Below are 13,608 nucleotides of genomic sequence, written 5' to 3' on the forward strand. Positions count from 1 at the left end.
ATCTGGTTTGCTGATCTAGCTGTGCACAAACTGTTGGAGCAGTATTAGATGATTATTGTGATGATTGGTATGATTTGTTGATAACCGTTAGCGAATGAGTATAAACTTTTACTAGAATTGCACATATCTTCCTTACAAAAGCACATATGTCCATTGCCTGAACTTTCCATCATGCACACGTGATCGACCATGAATAAATTGATTTGTAATTGTGACGTACACATGCGTCGCACCACCTCGTAGGCTGCAAGAACAAGGACAAGCATAAAATCACATATCGGGACGTGTGTGACTCGTGACTCGTGGCTCGTGACCAATGACGCGTTACTTACGTGATCGCTGATGTCGCACCATCTTCACACAGCAGCCATTGCAGGTCATCAAAGGCGGCTGATCATGCGGCAGCGCCGTATAGTTGAACGGATCCTTGCAACGTGCATCCGTCCACGAATCGCACTCGTAACAGTAAATCGAACGCGCTGCAGTATAAAGCACAACATATATATTAACGAACAGCATTAATCACGCCTGAAAATACAGCAAGCGTATCACTATATATATACATATATCAACTCTAACTATGTCATTCCTACAAAATTGCATGCAATTACAGTGTTAAATTGGAACAAGTATGCGACAACGTGAAACAGAAAAAAGTGAATTTGTTGGCAAAATTTATAGCAACTTTTATAGCAATGTTTATAGCAACTTTATATCAAATTTTATAGCGATATTTATAGCAACTTTTATGACAACTTTTATAGCAATGTCTATAGTATGTCAATTTTTATAGCAACTTCTACATCAACTTTTCTAGCAACTTTTATAAAAAATTTTTTAGCATCCTTTTTACAATTATAGATAATTTTATAGCAGATTTTGTATAGCATTATTGTAGCATTGCGTTAGGTGCATTATCGAAAACCTTTTCATTGTGTTTTGCCTTGGCTGTAAGCGTAAATAATGTTCTAAATATATACAAGATGTTCGACTAACAAATACCCTGCCTTCTTCAATTTATGTACATAAAGTTTTTTCAAGTATTTGCCTATATTGATACTCGTTCAAGGAGTAAGAAGAGTATATTAGCTTTGGAGCAATTTATGTTTATCTTTGTTTAAATGTTGCATGTCATGTCTCAAAAAGTGTAAAGAGAATTGGAAAATTACTTATATAAATTGGATTTTACTTTATCATGCTTAGCATAAAAATTATAATTTTATTGACGAACATCAAATCTGAAATATATCCTTGTGTATAGAGCTTCCCTTTAGAAATTCTTGAAGACCAATTCTTCTTCTTCAACAATTTTGCTCGACAGGAGCTGCTGAGCTTAATTGTTAAGTCACTCTTTATATTTATTTAAAATAATATATACAACACTATTGGAGGGCGTGGCAAATATATAAGAAATATTTTAAATAAATTTGTATTTATACATTTTGTTTAATGATTTGGGGTAGGTTATTCGCTTTGTCTTGGATCTTGAATTGTGAAAGCTTTCTAAGATTACATAGAAACTGCATCTAAGAATAATTTTCAAAATCAAGACCAAAGGCTAGGGAGTCATAATTACATCAGCTTTAGCTGTCAAGAAATCTTCAGATAAGGTCTTCAGATTAGACTTAAAGTTAAAATTTGAGCATAAGCCTTCAACTTAGATATATTGAGGTATATTTCAGCTATACTTGTGTCATCTTTTCAGACTAGCCTTTAAATAGAATGCTATAAATATTTATGTATATATATCTGCTCTTTTATGGATCTTTTATGAAGTGTTCATTGCACATTCAGTGATAAGGAAATGTAATTCACATTTCCTTATCACTGAATGTGCAATGAACACTTCTTTCTGCTTTTATCTCTTCACATTTCATATGAATGATTAATATTTAGTTATTGAAAAATATATTGAAATAAAAAACAATTTTTTCTGGCCTATCAAATAGCATCTTGTAGATAATCTGTATTAGTTAAACAATCAGATGTAGTCGAAAAATTAGTGTCTATAAAATATTTAATGCTGAAACTTTTAACTTAAGTTACACAATAGAAGATCCATAAAAGAGCAGATATATATACATAAATATTTCTATTTAAAGGCTAGTCTGAAAAGATGACACAAGTATAGCTGAAATATACCTCAATATATCTAAGTTGAAGGCTTATGCTCAAATTTTAACTTTAAGTCTAATCTGAAGACCTTATCTGAAGATTTCTTGACAGCTAAAGCTGATGTAATTATGACTCCCTAGCCTTTGGTCTTGATTTTGAAAATTATTCTTAGATGCAGTTTCTATGTAATCTTAGAAAGCTTTCACAATTCAAGATCCAAGACAAAGCGAATAACCTACCCCAAATCATTAAACAAAATGTATAAATACAAATTTATTTAAAATATTTCTTATATATTTGCCACGCCCTCCAATAGTGTTGTATATATTATTTTAAATAAATATAAAGAGTGACTTAACAATTAAGCTCAGCAGCTCCTGTCGAGCAAAATTGTTGAAGAAGAAGAATTGGTCTTCAAGAATTTCTAAAGGGAAGCTCTATACACAAGGATATATTTCAGATTTGATGTTCGTCAATAAAATTATAATTTTTATGCTAAGCATGATAAAGTAAAATCCAATTTATATAAGTAATTTTCCAATTCTCTTTACACTTTTTGAGACATGACATGCAACATTTAAACAAAGATAAACATAAATTGCTCCAAAGCTAATATACTCTTCTTACTCCTTGAACGAGTATCAATATAGGCAAATACTTGAAAAAACTTTATGTACATAAATTGAAGAAGGCAGGGTATTTGTTAGTCGAACATCTTGTATATATTTAGAACATTATTTACGCTTACAGCCAAGGCAAAACACAATGAAAAGGTTTTCGATAATGCACCTAACGCAATGCTACAATAATGATATACAAAATCTGCTATAAAATTATCTATAATTGTAAAAAGGATGCTAAAAAATTTTTTATAAAAGTTGCTAGAAAAGTTGATGTAGAAGTTGCTATAAAAATTGACATACTATAGACATTGCTATAAAAGTTGTCATAAAAGTTGCTATAAATATCGCTATAAAATTTGATATAAAGTTGCTATAAACATTGCTATAAAAGTTGCTATAAATTTTGCCAACAAATTCACTTTTTTCTGTTTCACGTTGTCGCATACTTGTTCCAATTTAACACTGTAATTGCATGCAATTTTGTAGGAATGACATAGTTAGAGTTGATATATGTATATATATAGTGATACGCTTGCTGTATTTTCAGGCGTGATTAATGCTGTTCGTTAATATATATGTTGTGCTTTATACTGCAGCGCGTTCGATTTACTGTTACGAGTGCGATTCGTGGACGGATGCACGTTGCAAGGATCCGTTCAACTATACGGCGCTGCCGCATGATCAGCCGCCTTTGATGACCTGCAATGGCTGCTGTGTGAAGATGGTGCGACATCAGCGATCACGTAAGTAACGCGTCATTGGTCACGAGCCACGAGTCACGAGTCACACACGTCCCGATATGTGATTTTATGCTTGTCCTTGTTCTTGCAGCCTACGAGGTGGTGCGACGCATGTGTACGTCACAATTACAAATCAATTTATTCATGGTCGATCACGTGTGCATGATGGAAAGTTCAGGCAATGGACATATGTGCTTTTGTAAGGAAGATATGTGCAATTCTAGTAAAAGTTTATACTCATTCGCTAACGGTTATCAACAAATCATACCAATCATCACAATAATCATCTAATACTGCTCCAACAGTTTGTGCACAGCTAGATCAGCAAACCAGATCAGATCAGATCAGATCCGATTCGATCCGGTTCGACCAGATTAGATCAGATCAGATCAGTTAGTTAGTTTTCCCAGAAGCGTTTAAAAGAACAATACACAAACACCAATAACAGTTAACTAGAGACATATATCATGCCCAACACACACACACACACACACACACAGAAGACACATTTACACGTAACTTGAAATTGTTTTGTAGCCCGAGTTCTGACTATTTAAGTTTCGCATTTCAAACAAAATGTAAAATGAAGTTGATTTTGGTTCTGCAAGCACAGTTAACTAATACTATATATAATACTATATATCGCATTTCAAACAAAATGTAAAATGAAGTTGATTTTGGTTCTGCAAGCACAGTTAACTAATACTATAATCTATGATAATGCTACGAGTAGATCCAAAGTTTGACTGCACATACATAAACATAAACAACAACAAAAAAACATAAACAAAAGACGTTGCATATAAGACTTCCATATAAAGAAGTGCTGCATACAACTCTCTTACTTATCTATATATATAAATATATACATATATATATATATATATATAGCTATATATGTATATCTATATCTATATATATAGATTACCACAGTCCAATGAATCAAAATGCAAGCTTGCTGCACTTGCCAGATTCGTGATTAGTAATACCTTAACAAATGGTACTTGGAAGTGTGGTACATTGTGACTTGGGTACCCCTGTACCAGCTGCTAGGTACGAAGTATTAGGGACCAAGTACCACAGACTATGCCTCAAAACGATATGTACAGATGCGGTTTTGAAAGCCGCTCGCAGACAGCTTTACACGTCCATCCAACGACTTAAACGCGTTATTCTTGTGCTCGTTTGTTCGAAGATGATTGCTCCATCGAGTTTTATTTACACGCAGATTACACGTTACACAATATCGCACCATTTTTTCAGAAACACTACACTCACTTGCGCTTGTCAATGAAGTGATTTCCCGAAAATGTAAAGCTATTCTAAAACCTCTTTTGGTTATTTTAGTAAGCATTTCTTCTTATTTTTTCTCACACTCCACGCGCCATCACCCTCCTTATCACAACATTTTTTTTTGTTTTTACGTATGCATACCTTATCTCAAGCTTGGCTTTGCTGGCCTTGATCTTGGTCCCACGCGCCATCACTACCCCTTATCACAACTTTTTTTTTGTTTTTTTGTTTTTTGTTTTTACGCATGCATATCACTCACAAAAAAAAACTCTCACGCCCCCTTATCTCAAACTTGGCTTTGCTGGCCTTGATCTTGGCTGCTAACCTTGATTTTGGCTCCACGCGTCGCCTCCACCCTTATCTCAAGCTATTGTTGCTGAGTCATCACCTTGGCTTTGCTGGCCTTGATCTTGGCTGCTGACCTTGATCTTGGCTCCACGCGTCGCCTCCACCCATATCTCAAGCTATTGTTGCTGAGTCATCACGTTCTTATCTCAAGCTATTGTTGTTGAGCCACCACGTGATCTTGAACAAAATTACCATGAGATGTAGGAGTTATGTTTGTTGTTATTGTTGTTAAGTCATCACGTGACCTTGAAAAAAATATACAAACAGGATATGACGTCACTTCCACTTCAAAACAGACTTCCGCTCCAAAACAGACATCCACTCCAAAAAAAACATTGTCTAAAGCGGATATGACGTCACTTCCGCTCCAAAACAGACTTCCGCTCCAAAACAGACATCCACTCCAAAAAAACCTTATCTAAACCGGATGTGACGTCACTTCCGCTCCAAAACAGACATTTCCTTACTACTCATACCTTATCTCAAGCTTGGCTTTGCTGACCCTGATCTTGGTCCCACGCGCCATCACCATCCCTTATCACAACTTTTTTTTTTGTTTTTGTTTTTTTGTTTTTACGCATGCATATCACTCACAAAAAAAAAAAAAAAAAAAAAAAACTCTCACGCCCCTTATCTCAAACTTTAGGACGCTGTATTTATGGCAACATGTTTGTATATATCACCCAAATTTTTGTAGTATGTATGTATATATTTATACATATTCTCCAAATTTTTGTTTCCGTTTAGTTTTGATATAACTCAACACGCTAAACTCTAAGCCTATTTTTAGTCAACTAATCCAAATGCATATCACAAACAAAAAAAACTCTCACGCCCCCTTATCTCAAACTTGGCTTTGCTGGCCTTGATCTTGGCTACTGACCTTGATCTTGGCTCCACGCGTCGCCTCCACCCTTATCTCAAGCTATTGTTGCTGAGTCATCACGTCCTTATCTCAAGCTATTGTTGTTGAGCCACCACGTGATCTTGAACAAAATTGGCATGAGATGTAGGAGTTATGTTTGTTGTTATTGTTGTTAAGTCATCACGTGACCTTGAAAAAAATATACAAACAGGATATGACGTCACTTCCACTTCAAAACAGACTTCCGCTCCAAAACAGACATTTCCTTACTACTTGAACCAGTTCAAATGAACCAGTTCAAATGAACCAGTTCAAATGAACCAGTTCAAATGAAACAGTTCAAATGAACCAGTTCAAATGAACCAGTTCAGTTGAACCAGTTCATATGAACCAGTTCAAATGAACCAGTTCTAATGAACCAGTTCAAATGAACCAGTTCAGTTGAACCAGTTCATATGAACCAGTTCAAATGAACCAGTTCTAATGAATCCGTTCAAATGAACCAGTTCAACTGAACCAGTTCAGATGAACCAGTTCAACTGAACCAGTTCAGATGAACCAGTTCAAATAAACCAGTTCAAATGAACCAGTTCAAATGAACCAGTCCAAATGAACCAGTTCAAATGAACTAGTTCAAATGAACCAGTTCAAATGAATCCGTTCAAATGAACCAGTTCAACTAAACCAGTTCAGATGAACCAGTTCAAATGAACCAGTTCAAATGAACCAGTTCAAATGAACCAGTTCAGTTGAACCAGTTCATATGAACCAGTTCAAATGAACCAGTTCAGATGAACCAGTTCAACTGAACCAGTTCAGATGAACCAGTTCAAATAAACCAGTTCAAATGAACCAGTCCAAATGAACCAGTCCAAATGAACCAGTTCAAATGAACTAGTTCAAATGAACCAGTTCAAATGAATCCGTTCAAATGAACCAGTTCAACTGAACCAGTTCAGATGAACCAGTTCAAATAAACCAGTTCAAATGAACCAGTTCAAATGAAACAGTTCAAATGAACCAGTTCAAATGAACCAGTTCAGTTGAACCAGTTCATATGAACCAGTTCAAATGAACCAGTTCTAATGAATCCGTTCAAATGAACCAGTTCAACTGAACCAGTTCAGATGAACCAGTTCAAATGAACCAGTTCAAATGAACCAGTTCAAATGAACCAGTCCAAATGAACCAGTTCAAATGAACTAGTTCAAATGAACCAGTTCAAATGAATCCGTTCAAATGAACCAGTTCAACTGAACCAGTTCAGATGAACCAGTTCAAATGAACCAGTTCAAATGAACCAGTTCAGTTGAACCAGTTCATATGAACCAGTTCAAATGAACCAGTTCTAATGAATCCGTTCAAATGAACCAGTTCAACTGAACCAGTTCAGATGAACCAGTTCAAATGAACCAGTTCAAATGAACCAGTTGAAATAAACCAGTTCAAATGAACCAGTTCAAATGAACCAGTTCAAATGAACCAGTCCAAATGAACCAGCTCAAATGAACTAGTTCAAATGAACCAGTTCAAATGAACCAGTTCTAATGAACCAGTTCAAATAAACCAGTTCAAATGAACCAGTTCAAATGAACCAGTTTAGTTGAACCAGTTCATATGAACTAGTTCAAATGAACCAGTTCTAATGAATCCGTTCAAAAGAACCAGTTCAACTGAACCAGTTCAGATGAACCAGTTCAAATGAACCAGTTCAAATGAACTAGTTCAAATGAACCAGTTCAAATGAACCAGTTCAAATGAACCAGTTCAAATGAACCAGTTCAAATGAACCAGTTCAAATGAACCAGTTCAAAGGACCTAGTTCAAATGAACTAGTTCACATAAACTAGTTCAAATGAACTAGTTCAAATGAACTAGTTCAAATGAACTAGTTCAAATGAACCAGTTCAAATGAACCAGTTCAAATGAACCATTTCAAAGGAACAAGTTCAAATGAACTAGTTCAAATAAACTAGTTCAAATGAACCAGATCAAATGAACCAGTTCAAATGAACCAGTTCAAATGAACCAGTTCAAATGAACCAGTTCAAATGAACTAGTTCAAATGATCTAAGTCAAATGCGCCATTTCAAATGAACCAGTTCAAATGTACTAGTTGAAATGAACCAGTTCAAATGAACCAATTCAAATGAACCAGTTCAAATGAACCAGTTCAAATGAACCAATTCAAATGAACCAGTTCAAATGAACCAGTTCAAATGAACCAGTTCAAATGAACCAGTTCAAATGAACCAGTTCAAATGAACCAGTTCAAATGAACCAGTTCAAATGAACCAGTTAAAATGAACCAGTTCAAATGAATCCGTTCAAATGAACCAGTTCAACTGAACCAGTTCAAATGAACCAGTTCAAATGAACCACTTAAATGAACCAGTTCTAATGAACCAGTTCAAATGAACCAGTTCAAATGAACCAGTTCAAATGAACCAGTTCAAATGAACCAGTTCAAATGAACCAGTTCAAATGAACCAGTTCAAATGAACCAGTTCAAATGAACCAGTTCAACTGAACCAGTTCAGATGAACCAGTTCAAATGAACCAGTTCAAATGAACCAGTTCAAATGAACCAGTTCAAATGAACCAGTTCAAATGAACCAGTTCAAATGAACCAGTTCAAATGAACCAGTCCAAATGAACCAGTTCAAATGAACTAGTTCAAATGAACCAGTTCAAATGAACCAGTTCAAATGAACCAGTTCAAATGAACCAGTTCAAATAAACCAGTTCAAATGAACCAGTTCAAATGAACCAGTTCAGTTGAACCAGTTCATATGAACCAGTTCAAATGAACCAGTTCAAATGAACCAGTTCAAATGAACCAGTTCAAATGAACCACTTAAATGAACCAGTTCAGTTGAACCAGTTCATATGAACCAGTTCAAATGAACCAGTTCTAATGAATCCGTTCAAATGAACCAGTTCAACTGAACCAGTTCAGATGAACCAGTTCAAATGAACCAGTTCAAATGAACCAGTTCAAATGAACCAGTTCAAATGAACCAGTTCAAATGAACCAGTTCAAATGAACCAGTTCAAATGAACCAGTCCAAATGAACCAGTTCAAATGAACTAGTTCAAATGAACCAGTTCAAATGAACCAGTTCAAATGAACCAGTTCAAATGAACCAGTTCAAATAAACCAGTTCAAATGAACCAGTTCAAATGAACCAGTTCAAATGAACCAGTTCAGTTGAACCAGTTCATATGAACCAGTTCAAATGAACCAGTTCTAATGAATCCGTTCAAATGAACCAGTTCAACTAAACCAGTTCAGATGAACCAGTTCAAATGAACCAGTTCAAATGAACTAGTTTAAATGAACCAGTTCAAATAAACCAGTTCAAATGAACCAGTTCAAATCAACCAGTTCAAATGAACTAGTTCAAATGATTTAAGTCAAATGCGCCATTTCAAATGAACCAGTTCAAATGTACTAGTTGAAATGAACCAATTCAAATGAACCAGTTCAAATGAACCAGTTCAAATGAACCAGTTCAAATGAACCAGTTCAAATGAACCAGTTCAAATGAACCAGTTCATATGAACCAGTTCAAATGAACCAGTTCTAATGAATCCGTTCAAATGAACCAGTTCAACTGAACCAGTTCAGATGAACCAGTTAAAATGAACCAGTTAAAATGAACTAGTTCAAACGAACCAGTTCAAATGAACCAGTTCAAATGAACCAGTTCAAATGAACCAGTTCAAATAAACCAGTTCAAACGAACCAGTTCAAATGAACCAGTTCAAATGAACCAGTTCAAAGGAACTAGTTCAAATGAACTAGTTCAAATGAACTAGTTCAAATGAACCAGTTCAAATGAACCAGTTCAAATGAACCAGTTCAAATGAACCAGTTCAAAGGAACTAGTTCAAATGAACTAGTTCAAATAAACTAGTTCAAATGAACTAGTTCAAATAAACTAGTTCAAATGAACCAGTTCAAATGAACCAGTTCAAATGAACCAGTTCAAATGAACTAGTTCAAATGATCTAAGTCAAATGCGCCATTTCAAATGAACCAGTTCAAATGTACTAGTTGAAATGAACCAGTTCAAATGAACCAGTTCAAATGAACCAGTTCAAATGAACCAGTTCAAATGAACCAGTTCAAATGAACCAGTTCAAATGAACCAGTTCAAATGAACCAGTTCAAATGAACCAGTTCAAATGAACCCGATCATATGAACTAGTTCAAATGAACCAGTTCAGTTGAACCAGTTCATATGAACCAGTTCAAATGAACCAGTTCAGATGAACCAGTTCAAATGAACCAGTTCAAATGAACCAGTTCAGATGAACCAGTTTAAATGAACCAGTTCAAATGAACCAGTTCAAATGAACCAGTTCAAATGAACCAGTCCAAATGAACCAGTTCAAATGAACTAGTTCAAATGAACCAGTTCAAATGAATCCGTTCAAATGAACCAGTTCAACTGAACCAGTTCAAATGAACCAGTTCAAATGAACCAGTTCAGTTGAACCAGTTCATATGAACCAGTTCAAATGAACCAGTTCTAATGAATCCGTTCAAATGAACCAGTTCAACTGAACCAGTTCAGATGAACCAGTTCAAATGAACCAGTTCAAATGAACCAGTTCAAATGAAACAGTTCAAATGAACCAGTTCAAATGAACCAGTTCAAATGAACCAGTCCAAATGAACCAGTTCAAATGAACTAGTTCAAATGAACCAGTTCAAATGAACCAGTTCAAATGAACCAGTTCAAATGAACCAGTTCAAATAAACCAGTTCAAATGAACCAGTTCAAATGAACCAGTTCAGTTGAACCAGTTCATATGAACCAGTTCAAATGAACCAGTTCTAATGAATCCGTTCAAATGAACCAGTTCAACTGAACCAGTTCAGATGAACCAGTTCAAATGAACCAGTTCAAATGAACTAGTTCAAATGAACCAGTTCAAATGAACCAGTTCAAATGAACCAGTTCAAATCAACCAGTTCAAATGAACCAGTTCAAATGAACTAGTTCAAATGATCTAAGTCAAATGCGCCATTTCAAATGAACCAGTTCAAATGTACTAGTTGAAATGAACCAGTTCAAATGAACCAATTCAAATGAACCAGTTCAAATGAACCAGTTCAAATGAACCAGTTCAAATGAACCAGTTCAAATGAACCAGTTCAAATGAACTAGTTCAAATGAACCAGTTCAAATGAACCAGTTCAAATGAACCAGTTCAAATGAACCAGTTCAAATGAACTAGTTCAAATGAACCAGTTCAGTTAAACCAGTTCATATGAACCAGTTCAAATGAACCAGTTCTAATGAATCCGTTCAAATGAACCAGTTCAACTGAACCAGTTCAGATGAACCAGTTCAAATGAACCAGTTCAAATGAACCAGTTCAAATGAACCAGTTCAAATGAACCAGTCCAAATAAACCAGTTCAAATGAACTAGTTCAAATGAACCAGTTCAACTGAACCAGTTCAGATGAACCAGTTCAAATGAACCAGTTCAAATGAACCAGTTCAAATGAACCAGTTCAAATGAACCAGTTCAAATGAACCAGTTCAAATGAACCAGTTCAGTTGAACCAGTTCATATGAACCAGTTCTAATGAATCCGTTCAAATGAACCAGTTCAACTGAACCAGTTCAGATGAACCAGTTCAAATGAACCAGTTCAAATGAACCAGTTCAAATGAACCAGTTCAAATGAACCAGTTCAAATGAACCAGTTCAAATGAACTAGTTCAAATGAACCAGTTCAAATGAACCAGTTCAAATGAACGAGTTCAAATGAACCAGTTCAAATGAACCAGTTCAAATGAACCAGTTCAAATGAACCAGTTCAAATAAACCAGTTCAAATGAACCAGTTTAAATGAAATAGTTCAGTTGAACCAGTTCATATGAACCAGTTCAAATGAACCAGTTCTAATGAATCCGTTCAAATGAACCAGTTCAACTGAACCAGTTCAACTGAACCAGTTAAACTGAACCAGTTCAGATGAACCAGTTCAAATGAACCAGTTCAAATGAACCAGTTCAAATGAACCAGTTCAAATGAACCAGTTCAAATGAACCAGTTCAAATGAACCAGTTCAAATGGTTCAGTTGAACTGGTTCATTTGAACGGATTCATTAGAACTGGTTCATTTGAAATGGTTCATATGAACTGGTTCATTTGAACTGGTTCATTTAACTGGTTCATTTGAACTGGTTCATTTGAACTGGTTCATTTGAACTGGTTCATTTGAACTGGTTCATTTGAACTGGTTCATTTGAACTGGTTCATTTGAACTGGTTCATCTGAACTGGTTCAGTTGAACGGATTCATCTGAACTGGTTCAGTTGAACTGGTTCATTTGAACGGATTCATTAGAACTGGTTCATTTGAACTGGTTCATATGAACTGGTTCAACTGAACTGGTTCATTTGAACTGGTTCATTTGAACTGGTTCATTTGAAGTGGTTCATTTGAACTGGTTCATTTGAACTGGTTCATTTGAACTGGTTCATTTGAACTGGTTCATTTGAACTGGTTCATTTGAACTGGTTCATTTGAACTGGTTCATTTGAATTGGTTCATTTGAACTGGTTCATTTCAACCAGTACATTTGAACTGGTTCATTTGAAATGGCACATTTGATTTAGATCATTTGAACTAGTTCATTTGAACTGGTTCATTTGAACTGGTTCATTTGAACTGGTTCATTTGAACTGGTTCATTTGAACTGGTTCATTTGAATTGGTTCATTTGAACTGGTTCATTTGAACTGGTTCATTTGAATTGGTTCATTTGAACTGGTTCATTTCAACTAGTACATTTGAACTGGTTCATTTGAAATGGCGCATTTGACTTAGATCATTTGAACTAGTTCATTTGTACTGGTTCATTTGAACTGGTTCATTTGAACTGGTTCATTTGAACTGGTTCATTTGAACTGGTTCATTTGAACTGGTTCATTTGAACTAGTTCCTTTGAACTGGTTCATTTGAACTGGTTCATTTGAACTGGTTCATGTGAACTGGTTCATTTGAACTGCTTCATTTGAACTAGTTCATTTGAACTAGTTCATTTGAACTGGTTCATCTGAACTGGTTCAGTTGAACTGGTTCAGTTGAACTGGTTCATTTGAACGGATTCATTAGAACTAGTTCATTTGAACGAGTTCACATGAACTGGTTCAACTGAACTGGTTCATTTGAACTGGTTCATTTGAACTGGTTTATTTGAACTGGTTCATTTGAACTGGTTCATTTGAACTGGTTCATTTGAACTGGTTCATTTGAACTAGTTCATTTGAACTGGTTCATTTGGACTGGTTCATTTGAACTGGTTCATTTGAACATTTGACTTAGATCATTTGAACTAGTTCATTTGAACTGGTTCATTTGAATTGGTTCATTTGAACTGGTTCATTTCAACTAGTACATTTGAACTGGTTCATTTGAAATGGCGCATTTGACTTAGATCATTTGAACTAGTTCATTTGAACTGGTTCATTTGAACTGGTTCATTTGAACTGGTTCATTTGAACTGGTTCATTTGAACTGGTTCATTTGAACTAGTTTATTTGAACTAGTTCATTTGAACTAGTTCCTTTGAAATGGTTCATTTGAACTGGTTCATT

The 13,608-nt window shown here is 35.2% G+C and overlaps 2 protein-coding genes across 2 annotated transcripts; one reads left to right on the top strand and one right to left on the bottom strand.

The window, feature by feature from the left end:
• Nucleotides 1-44: 44 nt before the first annotated feature.
• On the bottom strand, nt 45-519 carry LOC115483701 (protein quiver-like). The gene is made up of 2 exons (XM_030225769.1): nt 333-519; nt 45-244 (listed from the first exon to the last, which is right to left on the bottom strand). Exons 1-2 carry the CDS (start codon nt 517-519, stop codon nt 45-47), a joined length of 387 nt encoding a protein of 128 aa, XP_030081629.1.
• Nucleotides 520-3,294: 2,775 nt separating this feature from the next.
• Nucleotides 3,295-3,769, top strand: LOC115483702 (protein quiver-like). The gene is made up of 2 exons (XM_030225770.1): nt 3,295-3,481; nt 3,570-3,769. Exons 1-2 carry the CDS (start codon nt 3,295-3,297, stop codon nt 3,767-3,769), a joined length of 387 nt encoding a protein of 128 aa, XP_030081630.1.
• The last annotated feature ends 9,839 nt before the right edge of the window (nt 3,770-13,608 follow it).

The sequence above is a fragment of the Drosophila hydei genome, unplaced genomic scaffold (genome assembly GCF_003285905.1).
Source record: "Drosophila hydei strain 15085-1641.00,03,60 unplaced genomic scaffold, DhydRS2 tig00008139-arrow-pilon, whole genome shotgun sequence".
Lineage (NCBI taxonomy): Eukaryota > Metazoa > Arthropoda > Insecta > Diptera > Drosophilidae > Drosophila > Drosophila hydei.